The following is a 27,485-nucleotide window of genomic DNA, read 5'->3' as shown; positions in this document are numbered from 1 at the left end:
GGCTTTGTAGTCAATCAATCAGGTGTAACTTCTCGGCAAATCACGGGCGCTCTTCCAGAGCGCACAAGTGCACTTTTGGGAGAGGTCGGCAGGCACCGCTCTCAGACGCAGCCAGAGCCTCTGCCAGGGAAGCGGTGCCAGGCAGGCTGGGTTAGACAGTCACTCACTAGGAGGAAGGGGGGGAAATAACAAAGGCGATGCATAAAGTGTGTACCAGGCCGGGCTGCTCCGCTCCGACCTAAGAGGTGGGCTAGAGAGCATAAACTGGGTCACACGGATTGTCCAATGCAACAGAGAAGTTAGGACCAAAAACGGCTGGGCTTCTAAGCGGATACAACACAAACAGGGTGCCATTCTGCAGAAGTAACTGCTCGTTAAACGGTCACACGCATGGCATAAAGTATGGCTAACAACTGTGCCACTAAATGATACGAGAGATTGTAACCAGTTCGTTTTTGATTAAATGCAGTTTGATATTTACTGCAAAACTCGGCATGAGCAAATGACTGGTGGATGAAATCGGTGAAATGCGGGGCACAAAAATGTGTACATGGTTTCAAATTATCCTTTGAAAACAGGCAGTTTTTAGAGTAAGCAGGTCTTCTCTTTTGTATGCTTGTTTCTGAGAAGTGCCGGTACTCTCCAATCAAAAGTATTAGGCTTCTCCTGAGAAGTGCCAGTACTCTCCATTGCAAAATAGCAGGCCCCGCGCTCTCTCCCATCGCTTGATGAAGACGGCGCTCCCACCCAGCCCCGCGCCCCTCACTCACGCAGACATTGCCCTGAACCACCGAGAGACTCCCACAGACTGGCTCCTGCACACCTTTGAAAGACGCCCAAGCTGCAACCCCTTAACTCGCACATCCACCACGGGAGGGAAGGCGATGGCGGCTACGCCGAGAGCAGGCCCCGGTGCCCTTCTTGAGGTGGGGTGGGGCTTGGAAAATGTATTAATATCTGGGTCCTGTCTGGATCCATGTCTACATGACGGAGGCCAAAAATGTAAAAAAAAACAAAAAAAAAAATTCAAAAAAAAGAACACCTGGTGCCTTCAAGGAGCATTCAGAAATATATAATTACAGATCTTGTTAACGAAGCACTCCATAGTCTAGTGCCTCCAAGTACTCAAACTAAGCAGTAAAGCGTCTCCAAGCACTTATAATGTTAAAGTTGAGCACCTCTAGCACTGAAAAGGCGAAGTCAAAAGCCTCAAAATACTAACAGCAGTGAAGCGTCCTTGTGCTCGGTACATCGAAGGAAGGCGTTTTTGCACTTGGGAAGACAAAGACAGGTGCAAATAATATAAAAATGTATTTGTAAAGCGCATGTTCACCCGTGGGCATCATGGCGCTGAATAACAGATCTTTATTGTTATCCAACTCAATGGGACACATTTTATCGACCTCAGATGGATGAAAGGCCGAGTGGACCTGCCGGGATTTTAACCTGTGACCCATGAGGTCGAACACAGGACCCTAAGTGGAAGCATTAGTCCACTGAGACGCCCGACCTGGCAGATGCGCCCAGAACAGCCGCATTTTTCACATCATGGCACTGGGAAAGGCAAGGTGGTTCAGCGTACGCATAATAAAAAAGTCAATACCCTATGACGCAGGTACAGTGATGTCGGTTACTACAACGTACAAGAACAGATTACTTTACCTAACAATGGTATTTGAGGCCTATTTGACTTTGATGTATTTACGCATTACTAGTATTAGCTGCTGGCGTCTAGAAAGTATTACAAAGTATAATAAACAGGCAAACAAACTAGGAAAGGTAAAGCGGCCCAGAATGGCGAAGCATGCGCCTTTTAATTTATAAAACTACTAAATTCAGCACTTCTAGGCACTCTGGTATTTGGGATGCCTACGGGCTCTTCACTTGCGGTCGAAAAAAGGCGCTTCTGTATATCCTTGCAACACTAAAGTCGAGCGCCTTGAGATAAAGAAAGCCAAAAGCAACAAGGCACTTTGAATAGCAAAGCCCCCTAAAACCTACGATAGCCACAGGTCGAAATATGAGTAAGATTGAGAAGATATCTACGTGAGGTTCGGCTTACTATTTCTGTGTGTATTTTTTCCTTATTTGTAGTCTATGTTTGCCACACATACTCGTGGAGCAGCTGCCCCTGCGCCCAGACCACCATGGCTACAGCAGCCCGCACCGCTCATTCCAGCGCCAAGGGGTGTGAATGGCCCCAAGGTCATACTCCCTGGAGGGACCCAAACTGACACATTCTGCAGGTACTCCAACTAGTCAAACCAGCCCAGCCCCACCGCCGCCACATGCACAACGTATCTGCGTCTATTAAATCTCGGAGAGGCATAAATGTATCCAAATAATAACTATTAAAACTCGTCCTCGAATATTTGTGAAAAGTATAATGCGCATGCGCGAATAGCTTACGCACCAATGACTCGGAAGTTTCACGACTTGGAGCAACGGCAGACCATCCCGCGGTGGTGCGACTTCGGCCCAGTAACATACTGAGAATGTAAAGGGCTTAATTAACCAAGCAAAACCAACTTTCCACCTATACGCGAGATATGAGCACGCCCCCAACCCAACCAGCGCTTACATTTATTGGCAAGGTCTGACGCATGTCCGTCATGGAGGGGTAAAAAAACAAGCTGTTACGCAAGCCATGCACACCATGGAAAGACACCTACCAAAAGAAACCTGTTAAGAGCGCCCAATGAGAGCTGGACTGACACGTGCAAGGCAGCGTGACAAAGGTTCCGATAAGAAACTTCGTCGCGACAACCGTAATGCAGGCGACAGAGTTCTTGGGGGACGTCCAAAAAGGCGAAAGGGCGGCAACCGAAAAACCCTCCTTTTCAATGGGAAGCCAGCGTTTAACATAAACACTGATGATACCCAATGAAAAGGAGGGGCGGGGCTTCAAGTCCCCTTCTTGAAACTGCCTTGTTGACTACAGCTCTCGCAGGCGAGGAGCGCAAGTGCGCTTCAATGCCAAGCGAGACCTAAAAAAGAGACGGGGGGGGGGTTGGGAAGTGGCAAGGGCTAGGTGTTTAGGAGGAAGGTGGGGCCGTGAGAGACCCATGTATTTTAATTTAAAAAAGTATTATTTACTACCAAATAAAGACACCATGCATTTAGTAAAGGGAGAAGAGGAGGGAGGTGGTCAACAGGAGGGGGCTGTAGCAAAGTCAACATGACAACGAGCGGCACAGAGCTTGGAACACAAGACTGAAACTAAGACAAAAACCAGAGGCAAAAGACAAAGTAGTGCACCAACATTATATTTGTCCCATGGTGAAGTAATCCATGTAAGAGGGCCTGTCAGCAGTGCGTGCACAAAGCAGTCAGAAGGCAGCGCAACGTACCTACCAAACAAAAGAAATTTTGAATAGGCTGCCTAAGGAGCCAATTAAAGTGATGGGTCTGTGATGGGCGTGGTAAATGCACTCAGAAGGAGATACCAAATGTCGAGATAAAGTGCATGCGCTGCCTAGGCTTGACCTAAAAAAAATGGCGTACACTTTCACCGTGCTTTATGTCACAGGCTGGGACCTTTTAGAAATAAAAATACACAAATCACTAATCTCCACTGCACCAACGAAGATTTAATTATGTGGCTCTCTAGTTACACACAAACCTTTGCAGTGCATTAAATAATAGAGGTTTTATAATGTACAATAGTGCATTTCCCACTAACAAGTTTTTTAAAATGTATTTTTCACTTAAGCTGCCAGTTATTTTATATGTAGCTATCAGACGATGAAAGACCTAAAAAACGTACCAGATGTTTTGTTTCTAGCCACAGCTTTTACCCCGCCCCCATGCTCAGATGCCCAAGGCCCTCCAGCCGCCCTCAAACATGACCGAATTCAACAGCAGCAGCAAACTAATATAACCAGGAGTCCGTTTTTGCTAAAATAGAACACCAGCCGCCCTCAAACATGACCGAATTCAACAGCAGCAGCAAACTAATATAACCAGGAGTCAGTTTTTGCTAAAATGGAACAGTCTGTTTTCACAATGTTACAAATAAAAACATTTTTTTTTTTTCAGGAAAAACTGTGTGAAAGAAGATTAAGGGACCACTACCTCCCCTGGAATCAAATAAAACATCCTACTTAGACCTTACAGTTCATCATTAATGATTGTAAATTGTAGGTTTTAATTATGATGAATGACATTCAGCAACCTACAGATCCATGCAGCTGTGAAAGCAAAGTGGTGAGCACCCCATGAAATTTACTATGGTTGTCCTCTGATGCTGGGCACTAAAGTTGCAGCCCATGCATTACAGCCATTATACCCAGGGCCACATGGGTCATGCCACTGTGCGGATGCAGCGATGTTCGCATACTTATAGATTTGCCACTTTTGCCACATAATCCACCATCTGCTGCATAATCTGCTGATTTTAACAAAAACAAATTTTGCTTATTGCTCAACCGGTTCAAAAGTTACAAAAAAGCAGCAACACATGTTGCTGCACAGTAGAAGGCCATTTGCAAGAGTGAACATGTCACCTTTTTGTTGCTTATTGCTATAGTTTGGTGTTAAACTGGTACTAATGAGATACAACCACAGACTGACCGTCTCTCTGGAGGCACACCCAGCACATGAATTCAGAAAGGTGTCATCAACCAAATACGTTTAGTCAAATTACATTTGGTTTGTGAAAAAGAAATGCTTCATATTGCTTTGGGTAATTCTTTTGAGACTTCTTTTTTTTTTTTTTTAACTTTGTAGTAAGCCTCTGACACCGAATGTAGGCACCTGGCTCTGTATAAACTATACCAAAGTAAGGTATAGTGTGCAGAATCCAGGGAGTCCCCAGAGGTACAGTAGAGGCTAAATTGGGTAAGTACTAACAGCTCTCCTTGTGGAAGTGTGGGCGAGCAGTTACGCTTATCCAGAGGGTGTGTTAAGCATTTGTTGTATTCACTCAGTCAGTCAAGACTGATGCACACCTCCCTGCCATGGGCCATGTTAATGCATTCCTTCGCACAAGAAACAACAGCTGTGATGGGCCCGCGAACAATCGATTCCCCCAGGGACCTCCACGAGCCAGGAGCCCACCCAGGGAGACACACGAGGAGACCAGGCATCCGGCGGGTCGCAGAGGTAGATAACACCTGTCCCATTATCATGCCTCCATATAGGCGGTCACCGGCGCCCCCGCCCCCCCCTCCTCCTCCTCCTCCTCCAACTCTCCTCCCCCCTCCCCTTCCCGCACAACCCCCCCCCCCCGACATCATCCCACGCGACGGTCCAGCTCCCAGGCACAAGACTACTGTTACTCATCATCCGCAACATAGTGCTCCCCCCCCCAGTTTATATATCCCCAGTTTGTTGAAGGTTAGTTCATGGCTGCACCCCATAACTTGATGATACACCTCACAGGGGAACAGACGCACTACAGGGCCCTCATGCGGCGCGGTGACCACCACGTGCACTGGTAGGGCATGCCCAGACGCAGACCCCGGACACCTGTCTGCAGCTTATCAAGAGTAAAGACACGCGCCCCCACTGGTCCCCGAGATCAGGAGCCCGCTCGGGGGCGCGAATGGGCGTTCCTGCCTTGTACATTTACACACCAGTAGTGTTCCCAAATGTGCCTATGTATGTAATGTTAATACAAATGCCAATAAAAAGAACTTTAAAAAAAAAATTTGATGCACACACTCAGGACTGAATCCAGACCAATTGAGTAAGTATAAAAAAGGTATACTTGCATTTAATTTCTAGAACCGGGCAGGACTCGGTACAATATACTTGAAATGCTGGGTTTCACAAGGCAATGCAGCTATGACTGAATTTTGCAATAGTTACAGATTGGTAATGATTCAGAAAGCTTGCATTTATACAATAATTACTTTTAGATAAGTACTTTGAGTACTGGGGGTGGTATGCCTAGATACCACCCTTATAGATCTTACAATACATGGTAAGTAAGACTTTGTATACTTTGCAGTTTGGTTTTCTTTTCTCCATACAAACATCAGTTCAACAATTAGAACATTTTAGGCCCAAAATCTCATAACATGGGTTCCTATGGGAGAAAAAGTGTTAGCGGTTTTTCAGGTAAGTACAAGACTTACTAATGGGAGTTAGGACCATGGTTCCCCAAGGTCTAGATGGTGTAGGAAGCCCGCTCTGTGTATGCTATGCCAAAGTAAGGTATAGTGTGCACAGAATCCAGTGGATCCCCAACGGCTTACTAAAGTTAAAGTAGATACTACCTTACTCTCTATTTGTGGTAGAGTGGGCGAGCAGTAAGGCTTTATCAGAGGGTAGTGTGAAGCATTTATTGTACACACTCGGGCAAGAAATTATTTCACACACTCAAAGACTGACCAATTTATTTTGTATAAAAACATTTATTGTTGTATTTTACTTTTAGAACCAAGCAGGACTTGGTGCAGGTAAGTTAAATAGTACTTTCCAAGAATAATACAGTTGAATGTCATTAAATGCAGTTGGCTTCTTTACAGGTTAAATCAAATGCCCTGAAACAGTTAAAGTTACTTTGCAGTTACTTTGGTATTACTTTTTAGATATACTGGGACACAATCGTTTTAGGTTCCCATACAAAACATCCTCCACACTTAGACGTTTTTCAGATTAAACCACTCATCGCAATCCTATGCAGAAAAATAGGGTTATTGTTTTGCAGATAAGTAAACAGTTTTGAGGGCTGAGTTTCTGGATTTAGAACAAGGGTTCCCCCGGGGTTAAGGAAGCACTTAAAAAGCACCCTCAGTGGCACTAGGGCAGCCGGGTGCAGAGTGCTGAGAACCAATGTTAGCCTACGGGGCTAGGGGGCTGTTAATCGTGACTGCTCTCGGGCCAGCCACAGGGTTGAGGAAGCAAAGCTCCTAGGGTTAAGCTCAGGGCAAAGGGGGGGGGCCAAGTTAGCACCCAAGGTGCACCCACAGCGGCACAGGGGCGGCCAGGTGCAGGGTGCTGTTCTGGTGTCGGATGCCCTGTTTACAATGGAGATTGCTGGTTTTGTTTTTTAGCTGCAGGCTCGGTCCAGGGAGAAACAAACAGCTGGGCAGGTAAGTTGGAGGGCTCAGGGGGACTTCCGTGCAACTCAGGTCCTCTTCTCTAGGGTGCAGGGCGGCACGATACAGGGGTTCCTTTTGAGGTCGGATTTCACCTTACTGGGCCACTCGCGGTGGGGAGGGGGGTCTCCGTGCCGAGGCTGCAGGTGATGTCAGAGTCCTGGAGGGGTCAACCCACGGTGGACTCGGACTCTCGAGCGCTGGGGCACCTCGCTGGGACCGGTGGGCCAATCGGACTTGGGCTGGAGGCGTCAGGTGAAGTGGTGGTTCCAGGTGTCTGGTTTCTTTGGCGTCAGCGGGCTCAGAGTCTTCGGTGATTCTTCTTTTTTAAATCTTTTTATTAAAACGTATATGATAATGAGATAGACATTGAGAAAGTATATCTGCGCCACATTTTGTTTTACAATCTTGTCATTTTGCGGTACATTGATCAGTGATTCTTATTTTTTTACAGAGCTGCTGTTCACTGAGGAGATCCGGTCTTTGTTGAAGTCAGTCCTCCCAGGGGTTCTGGAGGTCGCTGGCTGAAGGGCAAGGTGACTTTTGGCGCAGGATCTTGGGGAAACGCCAGAAGGGGCGGTAGGGCTGGGGCCATGTCACTTTTCAGTCTCCCCTGCTGGGTGTCTTCTTTCGTCCTTCTTCGTAGGTTGAAGGAAACCGCCTTCTGGGTTCAGGGCTGCCCCCCAAATACTGTATTTAGGGGGTTATTAGGGGTCTCGAGGTCAGTAACCAATCGGCCACTGACCTTAGGGTGACTACACCCTTTGCGTGCTCACCCCACGTGGGGTAGTGGGCATAATCCTTCATATTGACTGGAGAGTGCCTGCCATCTGCAAGATGGAGGGCACTGAAGACTGGGCTTCACCTCGCCTACCCCACCCGAGAGGTGGGGTTGGCAGAGGTGGGCACACATTCTGGGCTGTTCTAACTTTTCACGCCCGTCTTCCCGTCAAAAAGGGGGAAGACAGGAAGGGGGCCTGCTCCTGATCGCAGGAGAGGCTGGGGGTCAGGTTAGGCCTTTGAAGCTCCACTGCCACAGATGACTCTTCCTGTCATGAGGGAGGTGTGACCACCTCCGCCCAAAAAAGGCTTGGTTTCTGGGCCCAGGTAGAGAAGGATCCCATCCCAAGGGTCCAGAAACATGTCTGGTGGTGGCGGCAGGCTAGTGTTTACAAGTCAGGGAACCCATCAGACGCTGGTTGTTTTTCAGGGGAGAATCTCTAAGATGCTCTCTGAGTGCATTGCATAACATCCCACACTGGCATCTGTGTGGGTTTATTAGGCTGAGAAGTTTGATACCAAACTTCCCAGGATTCAGTAAAGCCATTATGGTGCTGTGGAGTTCATAATGACAAACTCCGAGACCATTTACTCTTTATGTCTTTACTGCACTTACAATGTCCAAGAATGGACTTCGACACTGTAAGGGTAAAGTGCTCATGCAACACTGCCCTCACCAGTGGTATAGTGAACCCAGCTAGAGAGGTGTCTTACCTATACCATAGGCAGAGGGTCTTAAGCATGGCACACAGGGATGTGTGCCATGTCGACTTCACTTTTCTTTGCACCAAAACACGCATCCTGTAAGGGGCAGTGTCTGTGTGCGTGTTAAGGTACAGGGCCTCCAAGGGTGGCACAATATGTGCTGCAGACCTTAGTGGCCTCCCCTGGTCACTGTGCCCTTGGTACCCATGATACATTTTACAAGAGACTTGCATGTGGCCAGAGAGGTGCCAATTGGGGGGTACAAAGGTATAGTTTTGGGAAAGAACACAGGCCCTTGGCAAGAACCCAGGGCACATCAAATCAAAGTGCATCAGAAATCTGGCAAAAAGTGTGGGGCGGGATACTGCAAAAGAAACCCACTTTCCCACAGATGGGCAATCGAGTGGCACCACCAGCGTCTTCTTGAAGCTTGAGGGAGATCAGGAATCACCAGATCATAGGTCAGGATCACTGGGAAGACCTCCTCGTGGTGTTGGGCCACTCAGGCGTGGGGTGCTATATCGCGGAGTAACCGGAATCCGGATTCTGGTCTTCGAGTCCTTCTTGAGCAAATACGGTACTCACGAGAGACAGTCTGTAAGGTGAGTGCAGGGCAGGTCTTCCAGGCTCTGGGGCTGCTGGACACACCAGTTTAACTGTAGGCAAGTCAGAGTCGGGACAGGCCAGTAGGGTTGGGGGCCAAAGCCGTAGGTATCCTCTTCTTCCTGGGTCAGCACGGCTCTTCGGACCTTCTTACTTCTTCGAATATGAGGCGGCAAGGTTCAGGGTTGCCCCTAAAATACAAGATTTTAAGGGTGTTTAAGGAGTGTGCAGGTCAGGACCAATGAGTCCCTTCCTTGGAGTGGGAACACCCACTAATATGCCACCCTGCAGTGGGAGGGGGCATGAGCCTCTCCCTAATTGACAGAGTCCCCTTACCTCTAAGATGGAGGGGAATGAGATCTGTGCTTCACCTCGCCTCCCCCAACTGAGGGGTGGGGTTGGCAAAGGTGGGCACACCTCTTTTCCTAGCTTGGTTTTCCCAATGATTCTCCCGCTGAAAGTGGGGGGCAGTATCGGTGGGAGCCAGTTGGTGGGGGCAGCAAAAGGCAGGGACAGCTCCCAAAGACGCAGGCCTATGAAGCTTCCCCTTCGTGGACTCAGCCCATCCTGGGTGAGGAGGCATGACACCTCTGCCCAGAATGAGCTTTTGTTTGGGACCCAGAGACCGGAGGCTCGCTACCCAGGGGTCCAGAAACCTGTCTGATGGTGGCAAATGGCGGGCACCCATTCAGGATCCCCACCAGGGCTGGTCAACTTTCAGGGGGCCTCTCCAAGATGCCCTCCGAGTGCTTTTTACATTAAATCCCACACGGGCATCGGTGTGGGTTTAATGTGCTGAGAAGCAGGCTACCAAACGTCCCAGGTTTTTAGTAAAGCCATTACAGAGCTGTAGAGTTCGTAATGACCAACTCCCAGACCCTATACTCTTTATGGCTTTACTACACTTACAAAGTCTAAGAATGGACTTAGACACTGTAGGGGTTCAGGGTTCATGCCACTGTGCTTTTTCATGAGGGCTAGTGCACCCTGCTAGAGGGGTGACTTACCCAGGACTCAGGCAGTGGGTTGTAGGAATGGAACACAGGAATGTGTGCCATTTCGACTCTTCACTTTTCTCTGCACCAAAATATGAATCCTGCAGTGGCAGTGTGTGGGTGAGTGTTAAGGTACAGGGCCTCAACAGGTGGTACAATAGGTGCTCTAGCCCTAATAGGCATTCCCTTGTCATATTGCCCTTGGTACCTAAGGTACCTTTTACAAGGGGTTTACCTGTGGCCAGTGATGAGCCAATTGTGGGTACATAGGTACAGTTTTGAGAACAGACACAGGCCCTAGGAAACTGATCGAAGACAGCCAGGCCACATCAAGTCAAGTTGCATCAGATGTCAGGCAAAAAGTGGGGCTAACCATGCAAAAAGGGGCACTTTCCTAAACCGAACCACAGTCACCCACAAATCTTTGGTTAGAAAACACCGTTCATTATTATTTCCCCACCGCAAAAATGATTTGCTATTGGAATTGAGGATGTTTAAGGTTGTCGATGATGAGTAGTACTAGGGTCAAGACATTTCTGGCAGGACAGGGTCCCTATATCTCAAACTTTGACGGGGGGGGGGTGAGCTTGGCCTCAAAATGTTTGAGAGTTCTGTGATTTTACGTGATAAGGTCAGGACGTTAGCCAAGCTTCTCATGAGGAAGTAGCAAGAGTTACAGCAGACTGGAGTACCTAGGCTGGCTGTCCCAGGTTAGGGGTACTAGAATGAGGGTAAGTGATGTCTGCCTCAGCTCGCGAACCACAGGATAGGTGGAAAAGCATAGGCAAGTATTCCTGACCCGTTTTAACAGTGCGTTGCCCATGGACAGCGAGTGTGGTAGCCTGGCAGCAAAGATAGAGCATTTTGCCTTTTTGGTGGTGGTGGCGAACAAGTCTATGTGAAGAAACTCCAACGATCAGAAGAATAAGAGTAGCGTCTGGAGGTGGAGGTCTCACTCGTGGATTTGTTGATGCATTCTGCTGAGCTGGTCTGCCAAGTTGCTGTACAGACCGGAAATGTACTGAATGACCACCTGCACAATTTAAGTTATCACCCACTTCCAGATGCTCTGGGCTGGGACAAACAGCAGGGGAGAGTGCATGCCCCATTGCTTCTGTAAGTAAGTCATGGCTGTGGTGTTTTCTGTGTGGACTAGAACAACCATGTTATGAAGGAGTGGAATAAATGCTCAAAGAGCAAACCGAATAGCCAGCAATTCCAGAGGGCTGATGTGGAGTCCCTGCTGCGTGGGTTGTGTGATCTTGGAGATGCGCTCCCCATGCAGGGAGGGTGGAGTCCATGTGATGGTCTCTTGCGGAACGGAGTTAAAAAAGGCCTTTCATTCAACAGGTTGCTGACGTTCCACCACAGAAAAAAGCAATGTATACAACTCAAAATCAACATTGGATCCTCCCATAGACCCTTTGCCTGAGACCACTGTACTACTAGGCTCTGCTGTAAGGGAAGCATGTGTAAAATTGCATGAAGAATTATTACAATGCAGGACGCAATCATGCCTAAAATATATTACTGTACTGACTGTTACCGGATGATCTGACTGGAAAAGCGGTATTAGATTCTGGAAAGCATTGACCCTGGCAAGGCTTGGATAAGCCTTTACCACCCTCGAGTCTAGAGTAGCCCAGAGGAAGGGTTGAACCTGAAGGGGATGAAGGTGAAATTTGGCTATGTTTATCGTGAAGCCCAACTTGTGAAGGTCTATGGTGATCTGGTGTGCTAGATATGGCTGTTATGTGGTGCTCTTGATCAGCCGGTCATCGAGGTAAGGGAACATGTCAATGTCACCTCCCCTGAAGTGAGTGGCTACCAGGGCTAGACACTTGGTGAAGGCTACGGGGGCTGCTATTTCCGCGAAGGGTAGCATCTTGAACTGATAAGGTTCTCCACTCGCCACAAATCACAGTAATCTTCGATGGGCGAGGTGGATGGGATATGGAAGTAGGTGTCCTTCAAGTCAAGGACAATCAAAGTCGCCTGGTTGCAACAGAGGGAAGACATCCTGAAGTGTGACCATGTGGAAATGTTCGACAGAGCGTACTTGAGGGGGCAGAGGTCAAGTATAGGCCTAAGAGAGCCATCTTTCTTTGGAATGAGGAGTCCACCCTTTGCCATGATACAGTGGCAGCACTGGCCTTATGCCCCTGTGGCAAGTACTGCGTGCATCTCCTCTTGTAGCAAACGCTACTATGCTGTGGATAACTTGTGTGCATGTGGGGGAGAATTTGGAGTTGTGTTTGGATGAGTTCTGAACAATACTCCTAGAACCCATCAGTGGGAGGCAATTGTTTCCCAGAGAGGCAAAAACCTCTGCGACGTACCCTGGATGGTCGGGAACAGGGGGGGGGGGAATGCAGAGCATCACTGTTTTGGGGCAGTGGCTCCTTTAGAAGCTGTTGCTTTGCCTCTACCCATTTCAGTGCCCCTTCAGTATCCTCCCCTGAAGTAACCCCGTGAAAAAGTCTGCTGCTGGTGTGGTGGAAGCCTCTGGTATGGCAGCTGCCTTGGCTGCGCCTGTGTATTGTGGGCGTTGAAGGAGCCGCGAGCAGTGGGAGTCTTCAGGGAACCCATGGCCTTCGCTGTATCCATATCCTTCTTGATATTTTCGAACATCTTGTCGACCCGAGGGCCGAAAAGAAGTTTGCTATTAAAGGGAGTATTAAGAAGGTGGTTGTTCAAAACCGGGAGGTATGTACCCATGTATGGCAGCTGATAATGAGGCTTGAATTAATGCTGCAAGCAGCCATGTCCACGGCATCCAGAGAACACAGGATGTTGGTGTTGGAGATAATCTTCCCCCTCGGTTCCCAACTCCTGCACCTGCTTGTGGTAGTGCTCTGGGAAATGTGAAACGAGTGTGGGGTGACCTACAAGTTCTACCCTCCTTACCACCCTCAGACCAATGGGCTTGTTGAAAGGTTCAACAGGACTCTGAAAGGCATGATTATGGGCCTGCCAGAGCCCATGAGGCAGAAGTGGGACATCCTCCTGCCATGCTTTTGTTCGCCTACAGGGTGGTACCCCAGAATGAGGTTGGCTTTGGCCCCTTTGAGCTGCTATATGGGTACCGTGTGAGAGGGCCTCTCAGTGTGGCGAAGAAGGGCTGGGAGCAAACTCCCAGGAGAGCCCCCCAGGATGTGTTCAGCTACATGCTGGCCCTCCAAAACCAAACCGCTGGCTTCCGGAACCTCACCTAGGAGAATCTGGTAGCTAGCCAGGAGGACATGAAACGCTGGTATGACCAGAATGCCACCCTGGTTGAGTTTCAGCCTGGCCAAAAAGTGTTGGCAATAGAGCCCATGGAGCCCTGGACCATGCAAGACAGCTGGTCTGGGCCTTCTGAGGTGAAGAAGAGCAAGAGTGATGCCACCTACACGGTTGACCTCTAGACTCCTAGGAACCCCTTTGAGGGTCCTTCATGTCAATCGCCTCAAGCCCTACTTTCAGAGTTCTGAGCTTACCATGCTCCTGGTTACTGATGAGGTGGAAGAGGAGAGTGAACCTCTTCACAACCTCCTTTCTTCCAAGGAATAGGATGGGTCAGTGGAGGGTGTCAGCCTCCCCAACACTTACCCAAGATTAACGGAGAGACTGCCCCCAGTTGCTGGGGCAGTTTGCCTTTTTGTTCTCCCTTACCCCAGGACCCACTACATGGTGTACCCATGATATTGATTTAGGAGGGCAGCACACTTGTAAAGAATAAAATGTACAGGTGGTCTGATAAAGTGAGAGCCAACATTAAGGAAGAGGTCTCCAAAATGCTGGTGTTAGGGGTTATTGAGCCCTCATACAGCCCTTGGTCCAGCCCAGTGGCGCTGGTCCCCAAGGATGCCCCTCAAGGTGTCACACCTGAACTTGGGTTCTGCGTGGATGCCCCCAGCCCCAAAACTCAGAGGTGAGCACCTTCTTAGGCCTCACTGGCTACTACAGAAGATTCATCAAGGGATATGGCACCATTGTTGCCCACTTGACAGAGCAGACGTCCAGGAAGCAGCCACATCAGATGATCAGAAGCGTGCCAGAATGCTTTGGCACATTGAAGGACATGTGCACAGTACCTGTGCTCAAGACACCTGACTTTTCCCACAAATTCATGGTCTAAACAGATGTTTCACAGTATAGTGTAGGGGTGTGCTTTCGAAGCTAAATGAAGAGGGCCTGAATCAGCCTGCACCCTTCATCAGTAGAGGGCTACTTCCCAGAGAACAGAGGTGCAGCACAATAGAGACGGAAGCCTTTGCGGTGGTCTGGACGCTGAAGAAGCTGAGACCATACCGGTTTGGTGCTCACGTCTGGGTTCGGAGAGACCACAGACCCCTCAGATGGTTAATGCAGATGAGGGGTGAGAATCCTAAACTGCTGAGGTGGGCCATCTCCCAACAGGGAATGGACTTTACAGTGAACACCGTCCTGGACAGACAACGCCAATGCGGATGGTCTCTCCAGGTTCCTTAGCTTTAGCTCTCCCCACTTTCAGATGAGGCAGTGAGGTACACAAGTTAAACTTGGTATCTTGGCGTGGTTTCCTTTTACTTTTTTTGCTTTTTGACCTCCTGTTTTGCGGACTTCATTTTTGCTGGCTTTAGGACTCTGGGCACTTTTCCACTGCAAACCAGTGCTAAAATGCATGTGCTCTGTACTTAAAACATGTCAACGTTAGCTTATCCACAACTAGCATATTTAATTTACTTATAAGTCCCGCATAAAGTACACTATATATGCCCTGGGCCTGTAAATTTAATACCACTAGTGGGCCTGCAGCACTGGTTATGCCACCCACTTTAGTAAGGTTTTAAACAGGTCTCAGGTCTGCCATTGCAGTTTTAAACTGCCATATCGACCTGGTAAGTTATCCCTCTTGCCAGGCCCACCCCTTCATTTTTAATACATATAGGTCACCACTAAGGAAGGCCCTGGGCAGCGCCATGGGCAGGGTGCGGTGCATTTAAAAAGTTGGGCATATACTTTTAAGTTTTACATGTTCCAGGGGGTAAAAAAACAAACTTACATTTGTTTTTAACTACTTCAAGGCCCATCTCTCCCACTGATTGACACTGGGATTACCTTATTACATCTTAGAAGTGTAATTTCCAGTTAGGAACAGATGGGACCCCCACGTTTGATGTCTCTGGACTCACAATTTAAAATCCTAACTTATGGTGAAGTTAGATGTTAAATTGTAATTCTGAAAAGGCCACTTTTGAAACATGGCATTTTCCTACTTTAGCCATTTGGTGCCTTCTGACCATCTCTGAAATCACATCAGGGGTGGCAGACAGCTGAGCTTGTGTATTTCCTCAGACAGTCACACACAAAGGGAGCTTAGGTGTGACCGATGGACCATCTGTAAGAAACTGGCTCTATATATACTGTACCAAAGTGAGGTACAGTGTGTATAGAGTCCAAGAGTCTCCAGAGGTTTGGCAGAGGTTAAAAGTTAGATAGAACCTTACTCTCTAAAGTGGTAGCTTGGTAGAGCAGTAAGGCAGTATCAGGAGGACAGTGTAAAGCAGTTGATGTACACAGTCAGCAAATGGTCACATATACTCAAGAACTGAACTCTAGGCCAATTGTTTTGTATAAAAAACATATACGGTTTTATTTCGAGAACCAAACAAGCCTGGTACAGGTACGCATATAAATACTTTGCAGTAGTAATTTACTTGTTTGAACACAGTTCAGAATTGCAGTATAACTTGTACTGGTTTTGGTTACAGTTTTACGAAAGCAGTTTGCAACACATTGCAGGTATAGTACATTAAATTGAAAGGGCTTTCTAAGTAAAATGCAGTTAATTACTTTTCAGATTACTTTTGTAACCACAGGACTGGATCCTAGATTCAGCCCTGGGACATTTCCTGAAAACAAGTGAGGAAATGCGTTTCGGTTAATGGTACGATTAAGGAATATTATTGCATTTCAATAGTTGACACACTTTTTCACATAGATTCACCAATGCTATCCTATGGGAGAAAATTCACTTAGCAGGTTAGTTAGGTTATTGTTACTTTTTCTTACTCTGTGCTGGATCCTGGATTCAGCACTGGGACATTTCCTGAAAACTGTTGAAAAAATGCATTTTGGTTAATCGGCTGATTTTTATGGAATATTTGCAGTTTTTAGAAACTTTTTGGAAGAAAAAGTGTCAATGTTATCCTATGAGGAAATATGAGTTATCGGTTTGAAGGGAAGTAAATCGGTCTTTTGAGTTAAGTTTCTGGGATTAGACTCAAGGGTCTCCCAGGGTCAGTGATGCACTGTTGTACCCCCAGTGGCACTAGGGCGGCCGGGTGCAGTGTTGAGGTCCAATGTTATCCTATGGAGGATATGGGGGCTCCGGTTGGTGGCTGCAGGCAAGCAGGCCACAGGGTTGTGGGAGCAAAGCTCCTAGGGTTAAGATCAGGTCAAGTTGGGGACCAGGTTAGCACCAAAGGGGCAACCTCAGCGGCGCTAGGGCAGCTGGGTGCAGGGTGCAGTTTTGAGGTCAGGTGCCCTGTTGAGTTCAATGGAGATTCTCCGGGACAAAGAAACACTGCAGGCTCAGGGACGAAGATCTTCCAGGAGTGACCACCACTTTGAGGGGTAAGTTGGGATGTAGAGGGATGGTTAGGCACCAGAGGCCATGGGGCGTTGGGTGCAGGGGTGCCTTTAGACGTTGGATTTCTTACCCGCTCTGGTCGCTGGGGCGGGGGGGGTAGTTTCCTGGGTGGAGGCTGCAGGCGTCATCTGGAGGCTTGAGGCAGGTCAGGGGTCGTCGGATCTCGGGTCAGTATCGCTGGGGGGACCTCCTCATGGTGTTTGTTCACTCAAACACAGGCCGGGCTCGGCGGGTGCAGAGTGTGCTGGATTCGCGGTTTCTGGCTGGCACCAGAAGCTGCAGTTTAAACAAGTCCGGTGTTCACGGGAGAAACAGCTTGTAAAGTGAGGGCAGGCAGGTCCTCCGGGGTTTTTGAGGTTGCTGTCCATCACTTTCTGCTGTATGTGAGGATCTCAGCTGCACCAGCAGAGGGATGTCTAACAAATAACAAGAATATTTAAATGACTGTTAACTAACCAAAACTGGGAACAAGTCTAGACTTGTTCTAGTGCTGTGACCTGCTCTCCAAGAGGAGGAAGCTGTACTGCAGAGTGTGGAGAGGAGAAGGCCCACGACAAAGAGAACAAGAGCATGGCAAGTAAACTTAAGTCTGCATGGAGATAATCTTGAGAATCTGCGTAGCAGAGGAGGCTCGAAAAGCTTGCATATCTGAACGAAGCGATCAGGATCCAGCAGAAGCCCAACATATACCAGCCATGACTTTGTAGCAGCCGGTATCACCATTTTCCAACCAGAGACAGACGGGATTCCTCATTTTCAGTCCAAATCTTAGAATTCGATCTCATTCGATTCAAACTACTGACCTGAATCAGCAGCTCCCCAGCCATCCTTATACCCCTTATGGTTCTACAAAGAGCAGTGTTCAGAGGCATAATTTGGCACTAATCACAAATTTTGCATTTCTATTCAATAGAGCGCACAACAAGAGTCTAGGTCGCATGGATTCTCAGCCATCTGACATTTTAGATCAGCGGCTCATGAGAAATGACTCACACCATGGGTCTTAGCTTAAAAATAGCACTGGCAGTAATCCTCTATTTAAAAAAGAAACCTTGGGGACTGGCTGAAGCAATACTGCCTCCACCTGATCAGTATCTCGTGCCCCAATCACAGATTGCCGGAACTTCAGTGACCCCTGCATACTAGAGAATGTTTTTTTTTTTTTTTTAATGGAAATAAGCTCCTGTACTCTGAAATCATATTTTGTTTTTCTGTTGGTGGATATCCAGTACAATGTTTGGCGGCGCATTTATAATTTTGGCTTGGTCACATTTTTGGCTAGTTCTCTGTAGCTTGAGCCATCAAACCGCTAAGCTGTCAAACTGCTAAGCTGTCAAACCCCTACCGCCATAACCAGGTCTGCTCGGAAATTGGAACAAAGCGTAGCCAACATAACATACTTAATACTATTACAACATTCAGGGCCGCATGTTTATTCTTCAGACACTACACAAAGCCACTGATGGTGCACGGACTATATTAAAATAAAGACCAATTCTTTTTAAAAAGTACATCTTTTTTTTTGGGAGGAGCCTAGCGCGCATCCAAGATGGTCGCGTGAGCACAGGGCTCCCCGGACCCTTGCTGCTCCTCGGAATTTATCCTGAGAATATCCTGATGTGGTTTATGGAATCTGGCAGATGAAGACCGGCTGAGCACGTATCTCTTTTCAGAACTCGAATCGGACCTGGGAATCCTGAGTTGTCGTTGTTCGAACTTTTGGGACCCACCCGACGGAGTTGCCCGGGACGAAGGTGATCCGTGGAGCCGTGTCGTAATTGAATAACAGCGGCTGCAGTGCGGTGCCAGTGGCCGCTCTACCACTTTCGGTTTCACTTTCGGACTTCAGGGGGCTGGCCGGCGAACGCACTTGATGTGGCGGGGTGTTTCCTTGGCCTCTGCGCGAGGCTTTGTCTCCACCTGCCACTAGTGTGCCCATCGCCTTGGGTCCCCCCGCACCGCTATATTGTGGTCTCTGGTGAGGCGCTGGTCTGCGGTGCCGTTGCCCCTACGACTCTTGATCGGCGGTCCCCTTCGGTGTCCGTGACCACATGGGGGGCAAGGGGGGCCCCGAGGGGCGTAAGACTAAGGCCTCCCTCCGCGGGGGACCGGTCCAGGCCAACAACATGGACCGCTACACTCAGGGCAGAGGGTCCCCTGGAGCGACCGCCCCCCCCCCGGACGCCGCCGGTGGTGGCACGACCGTCTCTCCGGAGCTTTCCCTGCAGGACATCATGGGCGCCATTGATGGCATCAGGGAAACCATCGCCACGCAATACGAGGCCCTGGCCCGTAAAATCGACACGGTGGCAATCGATGTCACCTTAATTCGGGCAGATCTCTCCAAAACTAACGAGAGGGTTCAGGCTCTTGATGCGCGGACCTCCACCCTTGGTGCGGATGTGTCGGACCTGCAGGCCGCGCTGGGTGACATCAAGGCGGTCAACGATCAGATGGCCCGGCGGCTGGAGGACTTCGAGGGACGGGCCCGACGCAACAACATCCGTGTCATAGGCGTACCGGAGTCCTCCGACAACCGCCCGGTTGACCTCCTGGTCGAGGAACTCATCCTCCAACAGTTGACCCCTGCAGGCCTAAGTAAGTTCTTTGCCGTGGAGCGGGCCCATCGAGTTCCGGGCGGTCGGCCGCGGCCGGGGGCCCCCCCGAGGCCTATCGTGGCCAAACTGTTCCACTATAGAGACCGAGATGCGATTCTGCAGGCCTCACGGGTCCACGGCCCGGTTCGTCATGAGAACTCATCCATTAACTTTTATCCGGACTTTACCCAACTTGTCCAGAAACAGCGGATGGGATTCCAGGGGGTGAAGCGTCGTCTCCGTGAACTGGGCCTCAAGTACTCTATGCTCTACCCTGCAAAACTCCGAGTGGAACATGAGGATCGGACTGCCTTTTTTGACTCTCCTGTGGCCGTGAGTGACTGGCTGGACTCGCTGCCGGACAGAGGTGGCCGTCCCGGGCCCTCTGCAGGCGCCGAAGGTGCCGGGTCCCCTTTGGAGTGACTTTTGGTCCTTGATTTTGCCATTTTGCACTGATCAGCTGGGTCTTACTTCTTTTGTTTATTTTGTCTCACTAGGACCTGTGTGGGGGGCGGGCGGGGACGGGTCCCTTTCCTCCTCCGGGGTCTTTTCGTAGAATGGGGTTAGTAGGGCGACAGGCACACTGCAAGTTGGGGGGGTTTTTTGGCCCGCAGGGGTGCAGGGTGGGGGGAGTTGGATTTGTGGGGGGGTTGGGGGGGAAGGAGGGGTTGTTTTGCTGTGTGTTTTCTGTTTGCAGGGCGAGGTATTGCTTTTTGTCCAGACTCGGGAACTGTGCTACTGACTGGGGGGCCTTTGATCTATTGGAGGGGATGGGGGGGGGACGGGTTGAGGCTGATGTCATGGAACGTCAATGGGTTGGGGGACCGTATCAAACGGGGTGTAGTACTGCAGTATTTGCGTCGTCTGACTCCTGATGTGGTGTTTATCCAGGAGACGCATCTGGTTGGTAATGTTTGTCATGCAATGAACAGGGGGGGATACCGCCTCGTGGCCCATTCTGGTTTCACAACTGGTTCCAGGGGGGTGGGCATTCTCCTGCGATCCTCACTTCCGTTGGATATCACTAGGGTAGTCTCGGATGACAGAGGGCGCTATGTGTGTCTGACTGGGAGGTGGGAGGGGCAGCCCCTTTCCCTGGTCTCAGTTTACGTCCCCCCGGGCCTCCAGAACTCCACCTTCACGGACCTGGGTCGAATGCTGCTTGAACTTCCGGATAGTCTTTTGCTTATGGGCGGGGATTTTAATTCGGTGGTTTCGGGTGACCTGGATCGTCACCCACCCAGGGCCCTCCCCGCTGCCCAGGCATGGCTTGGTGGACTGTTGGAGACCTTCGGCCTGGTAGATAGTTGGAGATTAATGCATCCGACCCAATGTCAGTACACCTTTCACTCTGGGGCGCATGGGAGTCTTTCTAGGTTAGACTATTTCCTTATGCCCGCGGCGCAGACTGGTCGGATTCGAGAGGTTAGGCACCTGGCGCGGGGTATCTCCGACCATTCCCCGCTGTGGCTGCTCTTCGACACTGAGTCGCGGTCTGCAGGGCGGATCGCTCCCATTAACCCGTGGTACCTGCGAGACCCTACGACTCGCGACAGCCTGGTTAAGGCTATGGACCAATACTTCCTTGAAAACGAGGGGTCGGTGTCGTCCGCAAGGTCCCTGTGAGAAGCCTTTAAAACCGTAATCCGCGGACACGCCCTCTCCCAGATAGTGGTGGCTAAGAAGCTCAAGAGTGAGGCAGTGGTGAAGCTGGAGACTGACATCTCGGGGCTGGAGTGGGCCTTGGAGACTGGTGTCACTCCTGACGGGCTACATGCCCTCAGCCTGAAACAGTTTGAATACAGGTCTCTTGTCACTGACGCGGCCAAAACGATGTATAGGGAGCAGCAGGGTCGATTGTATGATGCCGGGGACAAGGCGGGAAAGTTGATTGCGTGGCTGGATAAGAAGGAGAGAGTTAATCGTGTGGTCCCGGAGCTGCGTGTCTCGGATGGAGTGTGTGTGACTGAGCCTGGTGAGATTGTGGAATGTTTCGCTGACCACCTCCGGGCCGTGTACTCTCGGTGACTGATAGGGATGAAGAAGACTCTCGCCTTCTGCTTAGGGATATTGCTTTGCCTTGCCTGTCCGTCGACGACCGTGAGCAGCTGGACGCTCCCTTGTCTGTAGATGAAATAGCAACTGCGATTCGGTCCCTTCGTTCGGGCAAGGCGATGGGTCCCAACGGTCTGCCTATTGAATTATATAAGTTGCGCCCGGATAAACTCGCGCCCTTCCTCCGTCGTATGTTTCAAGAGTCCCTGGAGGCAGGTTCCCTTCCTGACGACCAGCGGCTGGCTACGATAGTCGTGATCCCCAAGGACGGTAAGCCACGAGACCGCTGTGCCTCCTACAGGCCTATTTCACTGCTAAACGCAGAGCCTAAAATCCTGGCTAAAGTCCTTGCCAATCGTTTGTTGAGCGTCATCTGCGATCTGATTCATCCTGATCAATGCGGCTTCATCCCTCATCGTAACACCGCTCTTAACTTGCGGCGTCTTCACGGCGCCCTCGCCAGGGCGGAGTACCTCTCCGAACCAGCCGTGCTGGTTTCTTTAGACGCCACGATGGCCTTTGACACCATCGAGTGGCCATTCCTCTGGGCTGTCTTGACCAAATTCGGCTTTGGGGAAGGATTTCTTGGCTGGGTGAAGCTTCTTTACACGGGACCCATGGCTCAGGTGGTGGTTAATGGGCGGGTCTCTCGGCCCTTCGCTCTCGGTAGGGGTATGAGGCAGGGGTGCCCGTTGTCCCCTCTGCTCTTTGCTCTTGCCCTGGAGCCGCTCGCTGCCTGGCTCCGCTGGGAGCCCTCGATCAGAGGGATCCGGTGGGCCCCGGGCTTCGAGGATCGGGTCTCGTTGTATGCGGACGATATTCTCCTGTATCTCACCTCGCCGCGGCGGTCGCTTAATGTTCTCTTCGATGTTCTGACTTCCTTTGGGAGAAATTCGGGTTTAACGATCAACTGGTCTAAATCCTGTGTCTATCCTATCTCCGGTGACCCTCCTCTCTTGCCGCCGCGGCTCCCGATCCAATTATCTCTGTCCGGCTTCAAATACCTGGGGATATACGTCTCGTTGGACCCGGTGGCTCGCTATGAGCAGAATCTCCTGCTTCCACTTCGGCGTTTGAGGGAGGACACGGCTCGGTGGTGTAAGCTGCCCTTGTCCCCGCTGGGTCGGGCAGCACTGTTTAAAATGCTGTCCCTTCCCAGATTCCTCTATGCACTTCAGAACTCCTTCGATGTCATTCCTGTGTCCTACTTTCGGGAGGTGGAGAGCCTGCAGAGGAGACTGGTGTGGGACGGACGGGCACGTATCGCTCTGGCAAAGCTTACTCTCCCCTGGTACGACGGGGGCATCGCGCTTCCCGACATTCGCAGGTATTATTGGGCCTCACAGCTATCGGCCATTAACCATGCCACGTATGCGCCTGGCTTGAATCCGGCGTATGGGATGGATAAATTCCTGCTTCCCGGCGGAAACTATAACAGGGCACTTTACTCCAGATCGGCTGGACGGACCCTTACGGGCCCTACTAAGATTGCGGTGCGGATCTGGAAGGCGGCCAATGTAGCCATGGGCTGGAGCGAGCGATTAACGTGTGCTACTCCTCTGTTTGCCTCCGACCGACTGGGAAGCCTCTGGACAACGAAGGGGTTTGACCGTTGGGACACGATTGGTATTAGTAGAGTGGGAGACCTATGGATTAAGGGTGCGGTTAAAACATTCGCGGCGCTCCAGAGCGAATACGAACTTACGGGAAGGGAGTTCTTTCGCTACGCCCAGGTTCGGCATGCCCTGCTCTCGGTTTTTGGGGCGGGGACCAAGATCCCGGCTTCTTCGCCTCTCGAGGACCGCATACTCGATGGACATGTCCCCGACAGTACTATCTCTTTAATTTATAAAAAACTTATCAATAATCGGGCTGACCTCTTGGTGCGCCTTCGGGAGGCGTGGACAGGGGATGGGGTGGAACTGGACGACGAGGACTGGCAGTCCGCACTGTCGTCCCCCAAGGAAGTGGCCATTCCAGCCCGTCTCCGCCTGGTCCAGTTAAAGATTCTCCACCGGGTGTATGTGACGGGTCCCCGTTTGGTCTCGATGGGATTTTCTGAAGACGGGCTCTGTAAGCGGGGATGTGGGCTCAGTGCCACCTTTCTCCATATCCTTTGGGAGTGCCGCGAGGTGGCGGAATACTGGCGCCGGGTACATGTGGTCATGGGCCGGGTCACCGGGGTGGCGCTTCTGCCGGAGGTGCGTCGCTGTGTCCTGAATGTGTGGGAGCCCAATGATTATAACGCAGCTCAGACTCGGTGGGCGGCCCTGGGGAACATGATTGCCAAGAGAGATATAGCGCAGCTTTGGGGTTCCCAGCGGCCTCCCACCGTGTCCGTATGGAAGGAGAACATGGACTGGTGCATGTTAAGGGAGAAGACTGTGTATGTGGCTCGTGGTAAACCGGGGGCATGGGGTAGAATCTGGGGGCAATGGAACGCGTATCGTGGGGGTATCTGTACTCCCCCCCCCTAGTGGACACCGATATTGCTTTGTCCCCCTGACCCTTGATGGTTCCTTGCGATTTTTGGAACAACCGAATATAGACGTTCCTCTCCCGTGACCCCCCCCCCGACCTATCAGTACTCCTTCCTCTTGATAGCTACTTGAAGGTCTGAAGTAGAGTCCCCCGGAGGTAGCCTGACCCACACTTTTTGCCCAAATGCCTCGCCTTTTGTTTTTATTTGTTATTTATGTTAATCCTATGTATCCTGCTTCCCTAGGACTATCCGGAGCAATGTACGGGGCTGGGCCCCGGGAGCCGACTATTGCCTTAACAACTGTATGATCCTTTCTGAAACTAGCGGCCGGCCCTGGTGGTTGTAGGCCCATGCTTGTAATTGATTTATTGTTCAATAAAACTCTATATATAAAAAAAAAAAAAAAAAAAGTACATCTTTGTCTAGACCTGGATTGCATTCTTTGCAAGAACTGTCATACTGTATCTAGAATTCAAAGACTCCACCACCTCCTACAGTGAGTCTTACGGTTAGCTCAACTACTATTGGAGGGTAACCGGGTTATCCAACTAGAGTGCAACAGACCCGGAGATCTTGGCACTCTACTGCTAAATAGCAGAACCCACCATGAATACTGCCGAGCAACCACTGAAGTCTCAGAGAAATGGTTCTCCATTCCCCCTCCAACATTCACTTCATTTTCTTGATATCAGCCCAGTTTCAATTGAATAACATGCAAAATATGAGAAGGAGGACTGATATCAAAAGGGCTGTAATTGTTCAAATAAATACATCTGCAAGATGGATGAGATGTATTCCCTGCTACAAAGATGATTGGGATAAGCACAGAGCAAGCCCACCTCTATCACAGGATTTCTCCAGCAAATTGCTTTGCCAGAAGAATATCCAAATTCAAAGACCTAAGTTACAAGTCACTACAAGCAATGCATTCATGAACCTTTTCTACTCACAAGGAAGACAAAAGTGAGAGACTTATATGTGGCAGCCACAAAAAAAGAAACCATATAGAATTGATGACATTCAAAACAGTAGACAGTCAAGAATCAAGCCCAATTAATATAGATTACCAACAATTGGAGCTTAACAGTAAGGCACAGTGAACAAGTTACCTGCTGGAACGTCTGCACGGAGGCAGAGTAGGAGCGCAGGGACAAGCCAAACTTCAGCAGGTTCAGCTGCAATGGGAAGAGGTACTGGCTGGCTTTCTTCATAATGAGCTGGTAGTTGGTGAAATCAGTACCTGTCGAGCAAAAGCATGGAAGATGAAAGGTGGATGAAGGACTCATCACAATAAGGTTGGAGGACAGTCAAACTCCCAGACAATACATGCATACTCTGGCAGCCAATCTTTCATCTAGGATGAAAGCTGAACTCAATGCCATGCGTTTTTGGCACACATTAGTTTTATTTTAACCATGTATGTGGATGGGCCTCTTACAGGCCCAAGCCAAGGAAGCTGCTAATTCATAGCCCTATGGGCCAGATGTATCTAGCCTTTTTGCATTAAAAGCTGGCCTCATTCATAGAATCGGGCCATTTGCAACTGCAAAAAAAAGGTATTTTCGAATGCAAGAAACCCAAACTGTGATTAGCTAACAGGTTTGTGACTACAAACAGATACAGTATTTAGTCTGGCATTGTTAAGGACCTCCCCTCCAATTATATTTTACAGACTACTGAAAGGTAGTGGTAAGGCATTCATAAACAAGAAGAGGTCCCCAAGTGACATTTTCCCCTTCGTGAATGTTGAGAAATACGTTTTTGGGATTAGGCAGTGGTCCCTAATCTTAAAAAATGTATCTCGTTTTCAAGTCTCGCGTGGAGTGGCAGCGCATGCGCTGCTCGCCTCGCGAGATTTATTGTTAACAAGGACTTAACGAAGAGGGCTTTAAGCCCCCGCCCCTCATTTCCATTGGCTGGTGTCACCGTTTATGCTAAACGATGGCCTGCCATTGGAAATGAGGGTTTAACACCCTTTCGCCTCCAAGCCGGACTCGGTGGCCTGCTTTGCGTCTGTCGCAAAGCACTTTATCTTTATGGGGCCATGTGTTACTAATTTGGAACACATGGCCCCATAAAGACAAGAGATCAAGGCTTGTTTTATGGCCTTCCCAAGGCAGAGGGCAAAGTAAGCCGTGCCGTGCTTATTTGTGTCAAAACAATATAAACAAGCATTGGCATATCCAATAGGTCTCGCCTTTGGGACCTTATAAGTGTTTAGCCATGCAACAGTTGCATAACTAAATACTTATAAAGGTCCCAAAAGCGAGACCTATTGGCTATGCCAATGCTTGTTTTGACAGATCCTGGTAGAATAATGATCACATAGCGCAGAAGCGGCTTAGCGGCGCCTCAAGGAAAGTCGGACAATAAGAAAGCGAAGGTGAAGAGAGCAGCACGCTCTGGGATGGGTAAGAACTAAACTTTCAAGGATTCCGAAAAGAAAAAAAAAAAAATTCTTTGTTTTCTTAGTAAACAGGAAAAGCTTTTGCGTCCTGCTATTCTTCTGGCAGGCTGCAGGGGATCAAGGGTCCCTGAAGGCACAAGTTTTCCCGCCCACGGCTTTTTTCCTAAACAGGGAGGCAGACACGGCGCAGAGAGCAGACGCCGGCCGCGAGGGGTCGGAGGGACGACAAGACTCTCTCATGGATGGGCTTCACGAAACGGCGAGCCATCCGCGGAAAGGCGGGACCGTCCAAGTGCCGCGATGGGTGTGATCCGGTGGCTGCGCTAAATTAGAAGAAGAAACAAGCATTGGCCGCTTTCACAGCGATCGCCCGGGAGTGGTGCAAGAGTTTAGAGGCAGAGACCATGAGGGAAACAAAATTAAACAAGCAGGAAGTGGGATAAGGGAGGGGGGGTGGGGGAGGGCACGTTGCGCGCACTAAGGCAGAGAGAGGCATGCAGGCTGGCAAATAGTGTGCACTTTCGCAGCCGCTTTGATGTTCTCAGTGGCCGCGCGGCTCACTGAGAACATCAAAGCAGCCGCGAAAGTGATCACGCAGGCTGACAAATGGTGCGCGCGCCCGGCGCACATGCACTGTAGCTGGAGGCCTGAAAAGCCACTAGATTGCACTTCCAAAACCCGCTTACTAAAACTCTCGCCAGAGCAGCGCGAAAGCGCTGGCTCAGGCAAGACCTAATAAAGGCAGATAACGCATGCCAGGACCTTCTCTGCTTGGACCCCAACCCCACTTTCATCCAAGAGCTGAATAGAAGATCTATTCATGTTTTCACTGGTGTGCAGCGTGAAAAAGGCTAATGTGTGAACTTAACAGCATAGGACTCGAATAAATAATGCGTTTGCCCAGGAACACGCAATTTGGTTAAGCGGTGAAGCAGAGATTAGGTTGTGGCTCTCCTATTTCCATGGCCATTTAACTAGCAGAGCACATTGCTTGTGACCTTACCACAGCATAGGACTCGAAGAAATAATGTGTTTGCCCAGGAGCACGCAATTTGGTTAAGCGTGAAGCCGAGATTAGGACGTGGCTCTCCTGTTTCCACGGCCATTAGAGTGCTTCGTAGAGCTGGTGAACGGTGACTTCATGCCATTCCAAAGACCGAGTTTGAGGAGTGTTGTCTGGTCTGTTTAAGGTACTATGT

General features: G+C 49.8%; 1 protein-coding gene across 5 annotated transcripts in view; it reads right to left on the bottom strand.

Moving 5' to 3' along the window:
• Positions 1-27,485, bottom strand: part of UGGT1 (UDP-glucose glycoprotein glucosyltransferase 1) — an 827,334-nt gene that overhangs the window by 754,612 nt on the left and 45,237 nt on the right. For all 5 annotated transcript variants that reach the window (XM_085634645.1, XM_085634646.1, XM_085634643.1 and 2 more), the window contains one exon: positions 24,989-25,119. In XM_085634645.1, coding sequence (XP_085490771.1) covers positions 24,989-25,119 — 131 coding nt within the window. The remainder of the gene's footprint in view (positions 1-24,988; positions 25,120-27,485) is intronic.

Source organism: Triturus cristatus, chromosome 11 (assembly GCF_964204655.1).
Source record: "Triturus cristatus chromosome 11, aTriCri1.1, whole genome shotgun sequence".
NCBI classification, from domain to species: domain Eukaryota; kingdom Metazoa; phylum Chordata; class Amphibia; order Caudata; family Salamandridae; genus Triturus; species Triturus cristatus.
Note: the sequence above shows the minus strand (reverse complement) of the source record. Positions and strands in the feature narration are given on the sequence as shown.